The sequence below is a fragment of the Larus michahellis genome, chromosome W, assembly GCF_964199755.1.
Source record: "Larus michahellis chromosome W, bLarMic1.1, whole genome shotgun sequence".
NCBI classification, from domain to species: domain Eukaryota; kingdom Metazoa; phylum Chordata; class Aves; order Charadriiformes; family Laridae; genus Larus; species Larus michahellis.
Window position 1 is genome coordinate 8,600,946 of NC_133929.1, and position 21,255 is coordinate 8,622,200.

The following is a 21,255-nucleotide window of genomic DNA, read 5'->3' on the forward strand; positions in this document are numbered from 1 at the left end:
GTAAGGGCATAAATTCTGCTGATTAGTCTTTCCTGTTACTTCAGAAAGAGTTGCAGGAATGCGAACTTAAATTTTCTTTTCTAGCTTTTAGCAGATTTGCTGTATTTCAATGTCTGGCTTCCTGTCTACTTCTAGTGAATCCAGGAGGATGGGCACCAGCATCAGTGTTACGGGCAGTGGCAAAACGAGAATATCCAAAATTCTTAAAGCGCTTTACATCATACGTGCAAGAGAAAACGTCAGGAAAGCCTATTTTATTCTAGTGTTAGCAGGTATACGTTCGTTTTTTTTTATTCTTGATTCACTATTGTAAATATTTAAGGCCAAATGGAAGTATGCAATCTAGAAATGTTTTATAATTAGCATGAATTCAGTACTTAGTTTTAATATATTTATGCAACGTACTTTTTTAAAACAGTTGTGTAATTCATGTGTATTATTAGCATGAAAAATAAGAGCTGCAAAAGTTGCCAAGCATTAGTTTTTGTAGACTTTTATTAGTTTGTCTTGCAAGTTTTTGAATGCATGTTTAATTTATGTAGAAGTATAAAAGGATGAAGGTGTTTTTCTCAACTGTCACAGGCACTTGTTCTGAAAATAATACATATTGAAGTTTCTCTAGAGCCTCATGAGATTTTGATATTTTAAATTCTAGTTACAATTGCATATCTGATAGAATATTATGAAGGTCAAAGTATTCTTTTATATTCATAGAATAGTTTAGATTTAGGATTTTTATTAATGGAACTCTTCTGACAACCCAGTGTCAGTTACTGAAGTATTTAAAAGACTATGACTTAAAATTTTAGTCTTTCTGATGAGACTAAGAAAGAAAAGGGATTTACAGATGCTTTCTGAAGTCAATGTATGTATTTTAACAGTATAGGTCATTGGACTAATCTAAAATTATTTTAATGTTTAAATGATGATCATAGAAATCATAGAATCATAGGGTTGGAAGGGACCTCTGGAGATCATCTAGTCCAACCCCCCTGCCAAAGCAGGGTCACCTAGAGCAGGTTGCACAGGAACGTGTCCAGGCGGGTTTCGAATGTCTCCAGAGACGGAGACTCCACCACCTCTCTGGGCAGCCTGTTCCAGTGCTCTGCCACCCTCAAAGTAAAGAAGTGCCTCCTCATGTTTAGGTGGAACCTCCTATGCTCAAGTTTGTGCCCATTACCTCTTGTCCTGTCCACTGAAAAGATCCTGGCCTCATCCTCCTGACACCCATCCTTTAAGTATTTATAAGCATTGATAAGATTCCCCCCTCAGCCGTCTTTTTTCCAGACTGAAAAGACCCAAGTCCCTCAGCCTTTCTTCATAAGAGAGGTGCTCCAGTCCCCTAATCATCTTGGTAGCCCTTTGCTGTACCCTCTCCAGCAGTTCCCTGTCCCTCTTGAACTGGGGAGCCCAGAACTGGACACAGTACTCCAGATGCAGCCTCACCAGGGCAGAGTAGAGGGGGCGGATGACCTCCCTCCACCTGCTGGCCACACTCTTCTTGATGCACCCCAGGATGCCATTGGCCTTCTTGGCCACAAGGGCACATTGCTGGCTCATGGTCATCCTGTTGCCCACCAGGGCTCCCAGGTCTCTTTCCACAGAGCTGCTCTCCAGCAGGTCAGCCCCCAACCTGTACTGGTGCAGGGGGTTATTCCTCCCCAGGTGCAGCACCCTACACTTGCCCTTGTTGAATTTCATAAGGTTCCTCTCTGTCCAATTCTCCAGCCTGTCTAGATTCTCTCTGTATGGCGGCACAGCCTTCTGGTGTGTCAGCCACCCCTCCCAGCTTTGTGTCATCAGCAAACTTGCTGAGGGTGCCCTCTATCCCCTCATCCAGGTCATTGATGAATATATTGAAGAGGACTGGGCCCAGTACTGACCCCTGGGGGACACCACTCGTCACTGACCTCCAACTAGCCTCTGTGCCCCTAATCACGACCCTCTGAGCTCTGTCTTTCAACCAGTTTTCAATCCACCTCCACTGTCCATTCATCAAGCCCACTCTTCCTAAGCTTCCCTATGAGGATGCTGTGGGAGACTGTCAAATGCCTTGCTGAAGTCAAGGTAGACCACATCTACCGCCCTCCCCTCATCTCTCCATCCAGTCATGCCATCATAGAAGGCTAGCAGATTAGTCAGGCATGATTTCCCCTTGGTGAATCTGTGTTGACTACTTCTGATAGCTTTCTTTTCCTCCACACGCCTTGAGATGATGCCCAGAACAAGCTGTTCCATCATCTTTCCAGGCATGGAGGTGGGGCTGACCAGCCTGTAGTTCCCTGGGTCCTCCTTCTTGCCTTTTTTGAAGGCTGGAGTGACGTTGGCTTTTCTCCAGTCCTCAGGCACCTCGCCTGTTCTCCAGGACCTTTCAAAGATGATGGAGATTGGCCCAGCAATGACTTCCGCCAGCTCCCTCAGCACTCTCGGGTGCATCCCATTGGGACCCATGGACTTGTGGTTATCCAGTTGACTTAATTGATCTCTCACTTGATCCTCCTCAACCAAGGGGAAGTCTTCCTCTTTCCCCGTTACTTTCTCCAAAGTCTGGACTCCTGAGGGCTGGGCTGAGCAGTAAAGACCGAAGCAAAGAAGGCATTCGGTAACTCCACCTTCTCCATCACCATGGCTCCTGTCTCATTCAACAGTGGGCCCACAACTTCTCTGGTCTTCCTTTTGCCTCCAATATACTTGTAGAAGCCCTTTCTGTTGACCTTGACATCCCTTGCCAGGTTTAATTCCAAGGAGGCCTTAGCTTTCCTTGTTTCATCCCTGCATGCTCTGGCGGCGTTCTTGTAATCCTCCCAAGGGGTCAGTCCCTTCTTCCACTTATTGTAGACTTCCTTCTTCCACTTGAGCTTTTTCAGAAGCTCCCTGCTCAACCATGCAGGTCTCCTGCGTCCCTTGCCCAATTTCTTTCTCTTAGGGATGCACCGATCCTGAGCTTGGAGGAAGTGGTCTTTGAATACCAACCAGCTCTCTTGAGCCCCCTTGCCTTCCAGAGCCCTAGCCCACGGGATCTCTCCAAGCAGTTTCTTGAAGAGGTCAAAGTTAGCCCTCCTGAAGTCTGAGGTTGTAATTTTAGTTCTTGTTGGTTTGTGCATAGTACCCATGATCCTGAACTCTATCATTTCATGATCACTACAGCCTAGGGTGCCCCCAACCTTCATGTCCTCCACCAGTCCCTCCGTGTTTGTCAGTACTAGGTCCAGTAGTACACCTCTCCTTGTTGCCTCCTGCACCACCTGTGTCAGAAAGTTGTCATCAATACACTGGAGGAGCCTCCTGGACTGTGCATGCCTGGCTGTGGGGTCTTCCCAGCAGATATCAGGGTGATTGAAGTCCCCCATGAGAACCAAGGCCTGTGACTGTGAGGCTACCTTCAGCTGTCTGTAGAAAGCCTCATCAGCTTCCCCATCCTGATCAGGTGGCCTGTAATAAACACCCACAACAGTGTCCCTCATATTTGCCTGCCCCTTAATCCTTACCCATAAGCTCTCAACCCTCTCTTCATCTGCCCCTAGTGAGGGCTCGATGCATTCCAGATGCTCTCTCACGTAGAGTGCAACTCCACCACCTTGCCTCGCTGGCCTGTCTTTCCTGAAAAGGACATAGCCATCCATGACAGCATTCCAGCCATGTGAGCTATCCCACCATGTCTCAGTAATTGCAATGAGATCGTGGCCCTGCAACCGCACACAGATCTCCATCTCTTCCTGCTTATTCCCCATGCTGTGTGCATTGGTGTATAAGCATTTCAGAGGAGAACACGACTTGTGCTCCCGAGCCCTTGACCAGACGTCCCAGGGTCTTGAAATCTCTCTTCATTGCTCTTGGACTTCTTTTTGCTACCTAGTCGCTGCCTACCTGAAAGATCAAAAGGGGGTAATGGTCTGAGGGCCGTACCAGGGAAGGAAGCATCCTCTTCACGTCCTTGACCCGGGCCCCAGGGAGGCAGCAGACCTCCCTATGTACCGGGTCTGGCCTGCATATTGGGCCTTCTGCTCCCTTCAGTAGGGAGTCACCAATGACAATGATGTGACAATGGAAAAGAATTTCTCAATCACTTTTGGGGATGTCTGAATCTATCAGACATAAGCCTTTGTGCTAAGTAAGGCTTTGCTTAATTTTTGTTAGTGTAGACTCTTGCTGTATACTTCATTACGTATAACTGTAGTGTCAAACTACCGAATTCCAGCTACAAAGTAGCATTTCGTAGCTTGACTATTAGAGCACGATCTGAAAATGAGTTTTTATCACTTCTATGTGTGACATAGGCTATCTCTATTTTTAGATTCTATTTATTATGTCAGACTCCAAAATCTTAGTAATTTGATCCTTCTGTAACAGGTAGCCCTGTAATGAATCACAGAATCTTCAGAGTTGGAAGGGACCTCTAGAGATCATCTAGTCCAACTCCCCTGCTAAAGCAGGATTGCCTAGAGCACATCACTCAGGACTGCATCCAGGCAGGTCTTGAAAATCTCCAGAGAAGGGGACTCCACAACCTCCCTGGGCAGCCTGTTCCAGTGCTCTGTCACCCTCACCGTAAAGAAGTTTTTCCATGTATTTGAACGGAACTTCCTATGTCCTAACTTGTACCCGTTGCCCCTCGTCCTGTCACTGGGAACCATTGAAAAGAGTCTGGCTCCATCCTCCTTCAACCCACCCTTTAGATACTTGTATGCCACAATAAGGTCTCCCCTCAGCCTTCTCTTCTCCAGGCCAAAGAGTCCCAGCTCTCTCAGCCTTTCCTCATAAGGGAGATGCTCCAATCCCTCAGTCATCTTAGTTGCCCTTCGCTGGACTTGCTCCAGCAGTTCCCTGTCCCTCTTGAACCGGGGAGCCCAAAACTGGATGCAGTATTCCAGTTGTGGCCTCACCAGTGCAGAGTAGAGCGGGAGAATGACCTCCTTCGACCTACTGGCCACACTCTTCCCTATGCAGCCCAGGATTCCATTGGCCTTTTTTGGCAACAAGGGCACATTGTTGGCTCATGGATAATTTACTGTCTACCAGGACCCCCCAGATCCTTCTCCTCAGAACTACTTCCCAGCAGGTCCACCCCCTAACCTATACTGGTGCTTAGCATTCTTCCTCCCCAGGTGGAGGACCTTGCACTTGTCCTTGTTGAACCTCATTAGGTTCTTCTCTGCCCAGCTCTTCAGCCTGTCTAGGTCACGCTGGATGGCAGCACGGCCCTCCGGAGTGTCAGCCACCCCACCCAGTTTGGTATCATCAGCGAACTTGCTGAGGATACACTCTGTCCCATCATCCAGGTCATTAATGAATATACTGAACAAAATTGGACCGAGTATTGACCCCTGAGGGACACCACTGGTTACAGGCCTCCAACTAGACTCTATGCCGCTGATCACAACCCTCTGAGTTCTGTCACACAGCCAGTTCTCGATCCACCTCACTGTCACCTCATCTAGCCCATACTTCCTCAGCTTCCTAAGGAGGATGTTATGGGAGACAGTGTCAAAAGCCTTGCTAAAGTCAAGGTAGATGACACCTACGGCTCTCCCCTCATCCAGCCAACCCGTTACAACATCATAGAAAGCTATCAGATTGGTCAGGCATGATTTGCCCTTGGTAAATCCATGTTGACCACTTCCAATGACTTCCTGTTCCTCAACATGTTTGGAGATGACATCCAGAATGAGTCGCTCCATTACCTTCCCAGGGACAGAGGTGAGACTAACCGGTCTGTAGTTCCCTGGCTCCTCCTTCTTGCCTTTTTTGAAGATTGGAGTGATGTCAGCCTTCCTCCAGTCCTCAGGCACCTCTCCTGTTCCCCATGACCTTTCAAAGACAATGGAGAGTGGTCTAGCAATAACATCTGCTAGTGCTCTCAGCACTCGTGGGTGCATCCCATCAGGGCCCATGGACTTATGGATGTCCAGATTGGCCAAGTGGTCTCTGACCCGGTCCTCCTCAACTGAAGGAAAATCTTCCTCTCTCCAGACCCTTCCCCCTTGCCTCCAGGGTATGGGATTCGTGAGAGGCAGCTTTGTCAGTGAAGACCGAAGAAAAGAAGGCATTCAGTAGCTCTGCCTTCTCTGTGTCTTCCACCACTAGGGCGCCCATCTCATTCATCAGTGGACCTATATTTTCCCTAGTCTTCCTTTTTCTATTGATATACTGAAAGAACCTCTTCTTATTGTCTTTAACTGCAGTGGCCAAGCTGAGTTCTGATTGAGCTTTGGCCCTTCTAATTTTCCCCCTACATAGCTTCGTTATATCTTGATAATCCTCATAAGTTGCCAATCCCTTTTTCCAGAGAATGTAAGCTTTCCTTTTTTTCCTGAGGTCCAGCCAAAGCTCTCTATTTAGCCAGGCTGGTCGTCTTCCCCGTCGGTTTGTTTTTCGAGACATGGGGATGGCCTTCTCCTGTGCATCTAAGAGCACCTGCTTGAAGTATGACCAGCCTTCCTGGGCACCTTTGCTCTTCAACACTGCCTCCCAAGGGACACTCTCAACCATGCTCCTAAACAGGCTAAAGTCTGCCCTTTGGAAATCCAAGGTGGCAGTTCTGCTGGCTCCCCGCCTTGCCTCTCCAAGAATTGAAAATTCTACCATTTCATGGTCACTGTGCCCAAGACGACCTCCAACCTTTACATCCCCCACAAGACCTTCTCTGTTAACAAACAGTAGGTCCAGTAGGGCACTTCCCCTAGTTGGTTCCTTCACCAGCTGTGTTAGTGTTGCGTGAAACGGGGCCAAGTGGTTTTGGCAGAAGATAAACCCCCTTGTATTCTAACACTCCTCACCGAGGTGGGAGGCTAGGTGCGGCTAGGTTTAAATTCTGAGTGATGCCCAATTCAGCACTATCAGTCCAATCACGTTTAATATGTATTAAACTATTACGATTTGGATACGCTAATAGTGGACTGCACCTTCAGTCTAGTCGTGCTCCTGAACTAGCACGGCCTCTCTCAAGTTTTGGTCGCGTTCAGTGAGAAAGCGAAACGGCTAGCTACTTAAACAGTGCAGTTTATTTAAACAACAGATATACAGGTTCTTTAGGATGGCCGGTGATAAATACACTGTCTGCAAAGCACGTGCAAACAAAGATATTGTTAAGTATACAAATGCGCGACAAAATTATAAACGATACAGCCTGGCTATAAATGTAGGGTAGAGATTCTCTAGAGAAATTTCTAAGTCCCGAGAAAGCACTCGGTGTAATCGAAGTCTTACCCAAAGGCGTCCCTATGGCGGGGGGAAGAAAGGCTCAGCCCATCGACTGATCCCGGAAATCAGCGGTGGAATTCTTCGCGATGGTGTCTTCCCTGACATCCCCTCTCTCTTGGGCTATTTTTATATTATTTTTTTATCTTCAAAGTGGAGTTTGAGTGACTTTAGTCATACGTACTTTTATTATGATTAATGTATTCAAGGAGGAGTGTTCACACCTTGGGGGCGGATAGCCTCCGGGATGGAGGTGTGTTTTGGTACATTGTGGTGAGCAAAGTTCGCACAAAAGGACAGCATTTCATCAACATTTGATGAAATGTTGGCTCGGGTAGCGTGTAGGCCGCTTATCAGTTCCGTAGTACCATCTCATCCCCATATCTGCTATGCGTCACAAGGGAAGGCCACGGAACAAGTGCGTTCCGTTCCATCCCTCGTGTAGTTTTGCAAACAACCTTGTACAGGGAATCACAGATGTTGCATTCTTCGTGTGCTAGCTGCGGCTGTATTCTACCTCAGAAGCCTCTTGATTTTATGACTTTCCTTAATGTGTGAACAATGCTGTACTTTTGTATTCTTGGCCAATTTAGTAATTATTCCACAGTTAGGAAGTTGTCTTCCACACACTCCAGGAAGCTCTGGGACTGTTCCCTCTCTGCTGTGTTATATTTCCAGCAGACATCTGTGAAGTTGAAATCCCCCACAAGAACAAGGGCAAATGATCGTGAGACCTCTGCCAGCTGCTTATAGAATACTTCATCAGATTCTGCATCCTGATTAGGGGGTCTATAACAAACTCCCATCACGATGTCTGCCTTGTTGGCCTTCCCCTTAATTCTTATCCATACACACTCAACACTGTCATTCACACTGTTAAGTTCCAGACATTCAAAACTGTCCCTAACATAGAGGGCCACCCCACCACCTCTCCTTCCTTGCCTATCCCTTCTGAAAAGTTGGTAGCCATCGATTACAGCACTCCACTTGTGTGTGTCTTCCCACCACGTTTCTGTGATGGCAACTATACCATAGTTTCCTTGCTGTACAATGGCCTCCAGCTCCTCCTGTTTGTTGCCCATGCTGCGTGCATTAGTGTAGATGCACTTCAGCTGGGCTAATTGTTCTGCTACTTCCTTGGGGGGACAAGCCCTAATGCTAACACTTGTACCCAGAAGCACTGGTATGCTGCTCCCAGGCACCACTTTTGTAGTCCTGGTTTCATCCCCATCCCCCTTCAAACCTAGTTTAGAGCCCTACGAATGAGCCCTGCTAATTCTTGTCCCAGGATCTTTCTTCCCCTTTGGGTTAGGCTTCCCTCACCTGTTGCCAGCATGCCTGGTTTCCTGTAGATCAGCCCATGATCAAAAAAGCCGAAGTCCTGCCGGATGCACCAGTCTCGGAGCCAGGAGTTAATTTGCTGGCTCCTCCTATTTATTACCTCATCAACCCCTACAAATGGTGGGATAGAGGAGAACACTATTTGTGCTCCCGATCCCTTAACCAGCCGCCCCAGGGCCCTAAAGTCATTCTTCATTGCCCTCAGACTTCTGGTACCTACCTCGTCACCACCTACCTGAAATATCAGTAGTGGGTAGTAATCTGATGTCTGAACCAGGGAAGGGAGTTTTCTCCATATGTCCTTAATTCTGGCCCCAGGGAGACAGCTGACTTCCCTGTGGGATGGGTCCAGTCTACAAATAGGGCCCTCTGTTCCCCTCACAATGATTCACATTTTTAATTGTATATTGTTAGAGAACTAGTGTAGGTGAACCATATAAAACATGGCTGTCATGAGCCAACAGTTCAAATGTGATAATAGTAGCGCTGATACTGTTTAAGGGGTTTAACAAGTTATTGTTTTCCTATTAGCGTTCAAAATTTTCAGTACTGTATTTTGTCTTTGCTTACCTGCAGTGATCAGAACAAGACTGGGTGAGCATTCCACATTGGAGAAGTGACCATGCATAGAGCACTCCATGCTGGAACGAAGGATCTACAGTCTTTTTATGGCTGAAGTTCTAGGCTTTGTGTACTGAAGTAAAGAAGTGTTGTGACACCATGAGGCTGAATATTTAACACTAGCTCTCTCCTAAATTTTCTTGTGGAATCAGTGTGTAATTATAAATAGATGTATTCATAACATGATATGGCTATTTTATTTGCTTGCTTTAGAAGAGGAAGAACGTGTACAACTGAATCACCAACATGGGTTACTGCTTTAATTTTAAACAACTTGCAGAATTTCACTATCAACATTCCTAAGATACTCAAGCAGTTTTTGTGCATGTCTAAAAAGCACAAAAGACAAATGCACATATAGCATACTGTATGTGCTTTATATGCACAAAAACCTATGTGGTATTTTGGTGGGGAGGGAAGGCAGTTCAGTAAAGCCTAGGTGACTTATTGTCAGGTTTTGTTTTGCTTTGTATAATCATAGTTCATTGCAGCTTGTTTCTATAATGAATCATCTTGTTACATAAAATGTCAGTTAATAATTGAGGGCTGTCAATATCTTTATGACTTTGCATTTTCTATTGTCTTACTCTTATGAAGATCTTTGGCTCTGAAGGAGTAAGAATGTGAAAAGCTTTATTTTTTTTCCCAGATATCTTTTTATTTCTATTGTATTTTTTAGTTATGTAATATGGGCTACAGAACTTTTGTTATTAAACATGATCCAGAAATTTCTAGGAAGATTCTGTATGAGAGGGCAATAGAGTGCCTGAAAGCTAGAAGTCCATGGTATGTGTGGACTGCTTTCTTGCATGATATCTGGGGCTTTCCCAAAGCTGTGAGAAGGTACACTTATAATATTTGTTGAAGTAATTTGGACTACATAGGACAACATTCCCAGCCTAGAATGAGGATGAGTACGTTATTTTCAGATCCTGCATGTGTTTTCCTCATCTTAACAAAGCCATGCTATGAGGTTCGTGTAGAAAATGAGTTGTGCTGATACTTGCCTCTTGATCAAAAACCCATCAGAGCTATAAGGATGTGTAGTTCTTTTTGGAAAGTTCTCTCTAGTTGCTGTGAGAATTTAAATGTCAGATATTTGCCTACCTTTGATTCTGGAACTGACTTTGAGGTCTTTTATCCGTGTCCTGTAGTTCGAAATTCTTCAGAGACTGCTGGGTGTTTTACAGACTGGTGTATCTCAAGAAAAAAGTTTCAGATATTTTATTTTTTTTTCAAAAGAAATCGGAAATTCTTATTTGATATAGTATGGTAGGTGTCTGAAAATAAATAAAACATAGTAACTTAATGAAGATTTGGTAAATGATTAAATGTGATCTGCACAGTGTTGAAAAAAACCTACTTTATCTGTTCATCTTCTCTATAGAAATGAAATCATACATAACACATGTTTACACATGCACGCAGATTTAATGCTCCATAACTCTTCCCTTTTTATTTGCCTTTTTCTAATGGTGTGCATGGAATATGCCTTATTACAGATTTATTGTTTTAATTTGAATATGTAGAAAAGTGCCTATATGTTTATGCTAGTAAAGCAAATAAGATGAAAATTTGTACGTTTAATATATCACTAGTGAACATTTTATATAGTCATATTAAAATTTTAAAAATCTTATCTCAATCGTTTTACAGTCAACCAACCACTGGTTCATTCCACCATAGCCACTGATGGGAATGTTAAATAAATAAATAAATAAAAATATAAAGAGTTTAACTCCTTGTTTGCCATTTTTTGTAATTGTTGAACACAGGCAAGTAACTGTTTATTAATTTAATTGGATGGCTTTATTTTACAAAGGTATGGAAAGTTTACAAAGCAGTATATAAATCATATCATTAGTTGCATTTGCACTAAATGTGATGTACTTTTGCAATTTATTCTGTAAATTCTGTAAATAAAATTAAACTACAGATACTATTTGTAGAGAATATTTTTACTTTTGGATAAAGGCACTGGTACTTCCACTACAGCTAGTCCTGCCCAATCAAGGCTTCTTAAAGAATACGGAAGGAGTTTCAAGATTGAGAAATAGGTATTAATTGACCTCTTTAAAAACAAATGAAAGAAGTCAGCTCTCTATCAGCCTCTCAGATTGTCCATGTGCAAGTAGCCATGAGGTCTTTTCTTCCAGAAGGGATCTTCCTTTTATGGTTTTATAAAATTTCACCCATCTCTTGAGCCCACCCCTCTTTACAGTCCCTGCCACATATCTGTGCACTCTGAGTTCTCTTCTTCCTGTTAATGGATCTGTAGTATTTATACAGCTGTGGTCTTTGCAGAAGCAGTCTATGACTCTATAATGGCTGTTTTTATAAGCTGGACCAATTTGAAGGGCTGAGAACACAGCTATCTTCTCCATCAGATATCGTTCTCTAAATATTTGTATCTGTCTGGAGAATTTGGATGTTGCTGAACTAGATCTTGAAGGAAATGACTTGGTAGAACTTGTATTGGGAATGAGGATGAGAGGTGGTCATTGTTATCCTGTCTGAGAACCTGAACGTCTTATTTTGACAAATTTATCTGTGAAAAATGTGATACGCTTTGGAAAAAAAAAGAATTACCTTTTACTTAATTGGGCTGAGCTGGCTTATCTGAAGTTGTGCAGATTCTTTTTAATCAGATTGTCCACTTGTATTTTTGCCAAGTTATACAGATAACGCTGTATTTGAATTAACGCCGTATTTGAATTGCCACTGTTCATCTACAGACTCAAAACATGAATCATATTTTTGAGTACCTTGAGTGTATACAGTGTAACTGTTTGTTCTATAATAGCTTTATGATCCTAATGATAAGTTATAAAAAATTAAAAGAAGTTGACTCTTCCATGTTACAATCACAAATTTTAAACCAGTATTAAAAAGTGAAAAGTATTAAAAAATTATGAAGAAAAATCCTGGTTTGTAGTTATTTTTAACTTTCAGTGCTTTGGAGAAACTTATTTAATACAATTTACCATTTAACCAACTTATAGAATACTATAATATAGGGAAAACATTTAACAGGAAAGCAGTTTGTTTGTATTACTGAGGTTATGGAGATGAAAACTTGAATGCCACGTTAGTTTATATATCAAAAAGCTCATTTTGCACTAGCATGTTAAAAGATGTTCCTGTACAGTATAGGCTTAATATAGAGCACTGCCAAAGTTGTATTTAAGCTTTTGTCTATATACAGAATTAACATCATGATGGAAATTTCCATGGGATGAATGAGATCCAGGACTGGAGTGCCAGAGGATAAGCTTGTTTATTCTAAAGTATGAAGACTTTCTAAAAACTGAAATGAGCTCATCCAAGGCCTCCTTGGAATTAAACCTGGCAAGGAATGTCAAGGTCAACAGGAAGGGCTTCTACAAGTATATTGGAGGCAAAAGGAAAACTATAGAAAATGTGGGCCTACTGTTGAATGAGACAGGAGCCATGGTGATGGAGGATGCGGAGAAGGTGGAGTTACTGAATGCCTTCTTTGCTTCGGTCTTTACTGCTCGGCCCAGCCCTCAGGAGTCCAGACTTTGGAGAAAGTAACAGGGAAAGTCTGGACAAAGGAAGACTTCCCCTTGGTTGAGGAGGATCAAGTGAGAGATCAATTAAGTCAACTGGATAACCACAAGTCCATGGGTCCCAATGGGATGCACCCGAGAGTGCTGAGGGAGCTGGCGGAAGTCATTGCTGGGCCAATCTCCATCATCTTTGAAAGGTCCTGGAGAACAGGCGAGGTGCCTGAGGACTGGAGAAAAGCCAACGTCACTCCAGCCTTCAAAAAAGGCAAGAAGGAGGACCCGGGGAACTACAGGCTGGTCAGCCCCACCTCCATGCCTGGAAAGATGATGGAACATCTCGTTCTGGGCGTCATCTCGAGGCATGCGGAGGAAAAGAAAGCTATCAGAAGTAGGCAACACAGAGTCACCAAGGGGAAATCATGTCTGACTAATCTGCTAGCCTTCTATGATGGCATGACTGGATGGAGAGATGAAGGGAGGGCAGTGGATGTGGTCTACCTTGACTTCAGCAAGGCATTTGACACGGTCTCCCACAGCATCCTCATAAGGAAGCTTAGGAAGAGTGGGCTAGATGAATGGACAATGGGGTGCATTGAAAACTGGTTGAAAGACAGAGCTCAGAGGGTCGTGATTAGGGGCACAGAGTCTAGTTGGAGGTCAGTGACGAGTGGTGTTCCCCAGGGGTCAGTACTGGGTCCAGTCCTCTTCAATATATTCATCAATGACCTGGATGAGGGGATAGAGGGCACCCTCAGCAAGATCACTGATGACACAAAGCTGGGAGGGGTGGCTGACACACCAGAAGGCTGTGCTGCCATCCAGAGAGACCTGGACAGGCTGGAGAGTTGGGCAGAGAGGAACCTTATGAAATTCAACAAGGGCAAGTGTAGGGTGCTGCACCTGGGGAGGAATAACCCCATGCACCAGTACAGGTTGGGGGCTGACCTGCTGGAGAGCAGCTCAGTGGAAAGAGACCTGGGAGTCCTGGTGGACAACAGGATGACCATGAGCCAGCAATGTGCCCTTGTGGCCAAGAAGGCCAATGGCATCCTGGGGTGCATCAAGAAGAGCATGGCCAGCAGGTCGAGGGAGGTCATCCTCCCCCTCTACTCTGCCCTGGTGAGGCCGCATCTGGAGTACTGTGTCCAGTTCTGGGCTCCCCAGTTCAAGAGGGACAGGGAACTGCTGGAGAGGGTACAGCAAAGGGCTACCAAGATGATTAGGGGACTGGAGCACCTCTCTTATGAAGAAAGGCTGAGGGATTTGGGTCTCTTCAGTCTGGAAAAAAGATGACTGAGGGGGGATCTTATCAACGGTTATAAATACTTAAAGGGTGGGTGTCAGGAGGATGGGGCCAGGCTCTTTTCAGTGGACAGGACAAGAGGTAACCAGCACAAACTTGAGCATAGGAGGTTCCACCTAAACATGAGGAGGCACTTCTTTACTTTGAGGGTGGCAGAGCACTGGAACAGGCTGCCCAGAGAGGTGGTGGAGTCTCTGTCTCTGGAGACATTCGAAACCCGCCTGGACGCGTTCCTGTGCAACCTGCTCTAGGTGAACCTGCTCTGGCAGGGGGGTTGGACTAGATGATCTCCAGAGGTCCCTTCCAACCCTTACCATTCTGTGATTCTGTAAAGCAGGCTTTGTTAATAGCAGGAATAGCTGGTGCCTAATGAATCAATAACAATTCTACCTTTATTTGTTATGCAGGGATTTCTACTTTTTATATAGTAATCAATAAAGTTATAGAAAGCTTACAAGCATGCAAGTCAGGAGGAACAGTTTGAAATGATAGAAGGCACTACTTGCACAAAAAGAAAACTTATCTTTAGCACAGCTGCATCAGGCCTCAGGTAATATAATGCAACAAATGTGGAGTCCTTAGGCAAGCCCTGCCCTTCAAGAATGCAGATATTTTAGCTGGCAAAAATAAATTCTCCCACAATAATAAAAAAAAAAATGCAGTCACATTCTTGGTCCCATAAGTTATGTTTGCGTTTTATGTATTTACATACTTTCCAGTAAGGAGAGCTTGAAAAAAAGGAAAAAAAGTCAGCAGAGCTGCTACCCTGCCTTTCAAGAGAGCAAACTTTAAGCCTATTGTGGTTTAACCCCAGCTGGCAACTAAGCACCACACAGCTACTTGCTCACTCCGCCTCCAGTGGGATAGGGGAGAGAATCAGAAAAGTAAAAGTGAGAAAACTTGTGGGTTGAGATAAAGACAGTTTAATAGGTAAGGCAAAAGACATGCACGCAAGCAAAGCAAAACAAGGAATTCATTCACTGCTTCCCAATGTCAGGCAGGTGTTCAGCCATCTCCAGGAAAGCAGAGTTGCATCATGCACAATGGTTACTTGGGAAGACAAAACACCATAACTCTGAACATCCATCCCCCCCCTTCCTTCTTCTTCTCCCAGCTTTATATGCTAAGCATGATGTCATATGGTATGGAATATCCCTTTGGTTAGTTGGGGTCAGCTGTCACAGCTGTGTCCCCTCCCAAACCTCTTGCGTACCCCCAGCCTACTCACTGGTGGGGTGGTATGAGAAGCTGTCATGGTTCGGGCCTCGATTCTGTGTAAGCACTGCTCAGCAGTAACTAAAACATCCCTGTATTATCAGCACTGTTTTCAGCACAAATTCAAAACATAGCCCCGTACTAGCTACTATGAAGAAAATTAACTCTATCCCTGCCAAAATGATTCAGGGAGCTACTTAGCAGAATACCCTGGGAATCTGCTTTTTAGGGCTTAGGAGTCCACGAGTGCTGATCTGTAGCCTCCCCTCTGGTTTCTTACACAATGAAAGGTAAAATTCTGTGTAAAACTTTTGTCAGAAATATCCCAGTTTATTCCTTGTGTAGGATAACAAGTTGTTAGCAGGGGTGAAATGGGAATCCTACACCAGTTTGGAAAGGCAGAAATCCAGCCTGTTGGGTTGCTCATCTGAATGGTGCAGGTTTTACACCCTTGTTTCTAGATGGAAAAGCCTCTGTTTTGAAAGAGGCAGAAATGTCCAGTATGTACCATTTAAATTTGGTATTGCAGTTTCCAAACCTGGAGTTATTTTGATTTTTTTCCTTAGCTATTTTTGTAGCAAGCCTTCATGCTGCTCGGAAAGTAAACAGTATGTCTCTCTCTCCTTTATCAGTATCCCCACACAGTGGTGGTGTCCCCTGCCTCCCCCAAATAAATTATTTTTTTTTTTTTATATTAGCATAAGCCAAATACCTGCAAATGAGAAATGGCATAAGTGTACTCTCCCAGTGTAGTAATAATTTGTTTAAAAGCCTTGATATATCAGAGCTAGCTTGGAGTACAGCCATGCAGTTGAACTGGGATGACTTAAGGGGCACAGTACAATCCAGCAGGGACCTGACTGTTGCTGAAGCTAGAACCACACCCCAGGTAGCTGCCATAGAACGTACACATTGTATGTGCTTTCTCAATTGTAGAGAAGAGCCTCATGTTGAAATAAAGGAAGAAAATAGTTTTTCTCTTGTATACAGATCAGCTTTAGTTAACGTGATCATAATGCCGTTAGAATGAAAGAAAATATATTAAGAAAGCTAGAAAAAGTAAATATGAGTCAAAAATGCACTTTAACAAGGGGTAGTTTCTAAGGCTTCATTTATTTCTGTAGTAATACAGCTCACCTCTGCTGCTTAGCTGAGGTGCATGGTAGCATTACTACAGGTGCTTGAAAAAAGACAGAAGAGGGTGTCTACCTTTCTGTTTTGAAATGCAAATTCTTTGAAATTCCCCAGTTGCAGCTACCTCAAGTAGTTCTGCCCCGTAGTCTGAGGTGCTACGCAGTAGTTTAAGGCAGAAAACAAATGTTACCCTAAGCTGGGCAAATTCCCTGTAGGACTGGACAAAATAGGTGAGCAAAAGTGGCTTCCTCCCCCCCACTCCCCCCAACAGATCATCCTCAAATCCCCTCACCAGTCACGTAAAAGGCAGCAACAACACAGTCCTGAAGCTACTGAGCTGCTTGGTGCCTTGGGCTTGGAGGCTGTAGCGAGTGCATCTTCATAACTTAAAGGTATCTTAAAAAGAACCTTTTTCTACACTTGTTGAAGATAAGATGCAGCAGACACAAAATACATTTGATTAGACAGATGTAGGAGATGGAAAGAAACAGAGATAGAAATGGAGGGTAAACACATTCTTACCAGCCACCTAAGTAAGTTCTGTTCCACTTCATTTAAAACCCTTCTTAAACATCTGCCTGTGTCAGGGAAACTGGATGCACGTGTGGGGCCAGGCCTTTAACTCAGCTCTGTATCATAACATTTCAAGTGCACAGAGCAGAGCCCTCCCTGCAGAGCTTCTGTAGGGAAATGTCTGGTGAAATGTGCGATCTGGCCACGTTTATATATTGAAATAACATGAACAGTAGGGAGGGTCACTTAGATATAAACTGGATGTAAAATTTTTTTCTTCCTTATTATTAAAACATGGATATTTTTTTTCTACTCATCTCACAAGCTTTGGGTCCAAATCCCTATTTTGTCACCTTTATTAATCAAAATTGCTTTCAGACTAAGTGTACAGCACTCTCCAGTCACTGGTGGTGAATTAATAGCAAAAAGCCTTCCACCCCACAAATCTCCATGTGAGCTTGTTGAAATGAATCACTCCAGTTATATAATAGGCAATTTATATAAGTAGTTCATTGTATAAATATACTTTTTTAAAAGTTGTGACAGAATTTCAATGCTAGGATTACTCATTAAGTGATTTTCTGTCTCAGTAGGTAACTCAAAGACATTGGGTTGTTCTTAGCTATTTCACCACAAGCAATGATGTGTCAGTAGCTGAGAGGCTGTCTTAAATGAAGGGACTACATAAGCCTACAGCACAAAGACAAAGAAAGGCGGGAGCAAATACCAGGTAACTGATGACTTCTTATGAGCCTCAATATAATACAAATCATGATTTATTCTTCTCTACCTTGCAAAGTAGGAAAATTTTTCAAGTGAGACAATTGAATGAGCTGGCCAGCCTCGCTCCTGGTGGCTTCAAGACTTGGCCCTGTTCCTAAACTTGTATTACCGAAGCAAAAACTAAAGTTAGATGTAGTTTTCTTCACTGTGTGACTGTGTCCTCTGGATTTTACATAACCATTTGTGTGCTGTGTTAAATATCAAAAGAAGCTGCTGTGAGAATTTTTCTTCAATGACTGTCCAACTCTTTGGACATGCAGGAGTACATCTGAAATGCTTGCACACTGATGCAAGCAGTATGAGAAACAAGCAGGATTAACTGGAAGCATTGATCATTTCTCAGACTTTATGGAATGACTCCCACAACTGGAATGCTAGGATGTAGGGCTACAGGCTGCCCAGGAGGGATAGGCAGGGCAGGCGAGGTGAAGGATTTTCACCATATGTAAGGGAGACATTTGATTGCACAGCCCTTACAGTTAGCGATGATGTGGTTGAGAGCCTCTGGGTGAAGATTAGGGGGACAGAAAATAAACATGTCATAGGGGGTGTCTGCTACTGATCACCCAGCCAGGATGTAAGCCCTGATGAGTTATTCCATAGGCAATTAGGAGAAATCTATGGATGGGTAGCCCTTGTTCTTTATGGGAAATTTCAACTTCCTAGACATCAACTGGGAATATAATACTGCTGTGATGAGCATGTGTTATGGTTTAAGAAAAACCATCACAGTTTATTGTCACTTAAACAATTATTCTATCACCCAATGACCCCTCCCCACCTGGAAAGGGAAACTAGGGAACACAAGAAAACACAAGGGTTGAAATATAAACAGATTTAATAAGATAAGACTAAATAATTAACATTAATACTAAAGAACCAGTATTGATCCCGACACTAATATAAGATATACAAGAATTATACTCAGCCCATTCTATCAGTAGGAAGCTGTGCACTCCCAGCAGCGGACAGCAAGTGTCGGACACTGTGAGCGCAACAGCTTCGGGAGGAAGGGAAGGCCTCAGGGGTCTGGCACCAGGGAAAGGAGTTTCTCTGGACCACCACCATCAAGGCAGAGAGAAACTACGCAGCAAGCTTTCTAATTTCTATCAACTATGGTGTTCATGGTATGAAATAATCCTGTTGGCCAGCCTGGGTCAAATGCCCAGGCCTCTCTCCTCCTCATCCCTGCACCTGGCAAGGCTTGAAAACACTGTGACCTTGAATCCCACAGAGCCTAGCTGGCTATAAAGTAAATATTTTCACAAATTCAGACACCAGAGTCTTCTAAAAGTGTGGTTATCCCAAACATTAGAAGAGAAATTAGTCTTCTGTTGCTCAACCCAGGACAACAAGTCTTGGAAGTTCTTGAAGTTTGTAGGAGATGATAACTTCTTGACACAAGTACTCGGGGAGCCAACTAGGAAAGATGCCCTCCTAGACTTGTGTCTCAGTTTGGTCCAGGTTGGCCAGTGACAAGACAACAGATACTCTCACGCACCTCACACCCCAAGGAGGTGAAAAAGGAAGATAAAGAGATTTGTGAGTTTAGAAAAAAAATAAACTACTTCAATGAAATATCAATAATAAAATAATTTTAAAAGTGATAACAAAACAGATACAATATATACAGAACCAGATCAAGCTCCCAGGGAAACGTCACTAGCAGGCACTGGGAAAGTTACAGGCTGGACTCAATAACAAATGGGAACTAGAACACACTGACCAGGATCAAAAGGCAGATGAACTGACAGGGTCCTCCTCAGACACCACTCATTGAAGAAAGAGAGCTATCAAAGAAGCAGTCTATTGGAAAGGAGCCAAACAAAAAGAAGAACAAACACAGAAAAGCTAAAAACAAAGAACTAACCTTAATCCTTTTGCTCCCTCAGCTTTTATACAGAGCATGGCAGATGGGATGGAATACCCTATTGGTCAGGTTTGGATCACCTGACCTGTCCACTCCTCCCCACAGGTGCAACACCTCCATGGAGTAAACAATCAAGTCAGTTGACCCTGGTTGCCACAGCAACAAGTATAAGCAAGGGCCTCTCTTACTGAACAGAATGTTGGTTCTGTTTTACCCCAAACCAGGACAACTTGTTACTCGTGAATAGAGGACTCATGGAAGTAGGTGGCTGTCTTGGTCACAGTGATCAGGAAATGACTGAGTTAAAAATTTTCAGTGTAATGAGAAAAAAGGACAGCAGAGTTGCTACCCTGGACTTGAGGAGAGCAAACTTTAAGCTATTCAGGGAGCTACTTAGCAGAGTACTATGGGAATCTGCTTTTGAGGGCTTAGGAGTCCACGAGTGCTGGTCAGCTTTTAAGAACCACCTTTTAAAAAGTGCAGAAGCAGGCAATTCCACTGTGTCGCAAGTCAAGCAAGCAGGGCAGAAGACCAGCTTGGCTGAACAAGGAACACCTTGTGTAGCTCAAGAGGAAACGATCTCAGGAAGCGAGGTCAGGCTTTGCAGGAAGATTACAGAGCCATGGCTCACATATGGAGGGAGAAGACACAAAAGGCCAAAGCTGAACTAGAGTTGAAACTGGCCACTGTTGTGTCAAACAACGAGAAGGGCTTGTTTTAAGTTCATTAATAGCAAGAGGAGGTCTAAAGAAAACATTGGACTGTTATTTGTTGATGATGGTCATCTGACTAATAGAGATGAAGAAAAAGTGGAGGCATTCAATGCATTTTTTTTGCCTCCATCTTTAATACTACTGATAGACCTTGAGCTGTCTGGTCCCCTGAGTGTCAAGGGACAAGAGGCCTTGCAGATGGATCTAGATAGATTGCAGCAATGGGCAATGATTAATGGGATGAAATTTAACGAGAACAAATGCTGGATTCTGCACCTGGGATGGAGTAATCACAGAATCATAGAATTATTTAGGTTGGAAAAGACCTTTAAGTCCAACTGTTAACACTGACAAGTCCACCACTAATCCATGGCCCTAAAGCGCCAGTCTACGTCTTTTAAATACCTCCAGGGATGGTGACTCAACCACTTCCCTTGGCAGCCAATGCTTAATAACCCTTTTGGTGATTAAATTTTTCCTTATATCCAGTCTAAACCTCCCCTGGTGCAACTTGAGGCTGTTTCCTCTCCTCCTATCGCTTATTACTTGGGAAAAGCGACTGACCCCCCACCTTGCTACAACCTCCTTTCAGGTAGTTGTAGAGAGCAATAAGGCCTCCCCTCAGCCTCCTTTTCTCCAGACTAAACAATCCTAGCTCCCTCAGTCGTTTCTCATAAATCTTGTTCTCTGGACCCCTCACCAGCTTTGTTGCCCTTCTCCGAACAAACTCCAGCACCTCAATGTCTTTCTTGTGGTGAGGGGCCCAAAGCTGAACACAGTACTCGAGGCCTCATCAGTGCCGAGTACAGGGGGATGATCATTTCCCTAGTCCTGCTCACCACACTGTTCCGGATAAAAGCCAGAATGCTATTTGCCTTCTTGGCCACCTGGGCACACTGCCGGCTCATATTCAGCTGGCTGTTCACCAACACCCCCAGGTCCTTTTCTGCCAGGCAGCTCTCCAGCCACTCTTCCCCAAGCTTGTTGTGTTGCATGGAGCTGTTCTGACCCAAGTGCAGGACCTGGCACTTGGCC

General features: G+C 44.0%; 1 protein-coding gene across 10 annotated transcripts in view; it reads left to right on the forward strand.

Moving 5' to 3' along the window:
* The window catches only part of LOC141735420 (ceramide transfer protein-like), a 123,239-nt gene extending 111,190 nt beyond the window's left edge, over window positions 1-12,049 (forward strand). For all 10 annotated transcript variants that reach the window (XM_074568125.1, XM_074568126.1, XM_074568128.1 and 7 more), the window contains 2 exons: window positions 136-272; window positions 9,115-12,049. In XM_074568125.1, the coding sequence (XP_074424226.1) occupies window positions 136-263 (128 nt within the window). In that variant the 3' untranslated portion in view covers window positions 264-272; window positions 9,115-12,049. The remainder of the gene's footprint in view (window positions 1-135; window positions 273-9,114) is intronic.
* The last annotated feature ends 9,206 nt before the right edge of the window (window positions 12,050-21,255 follow it).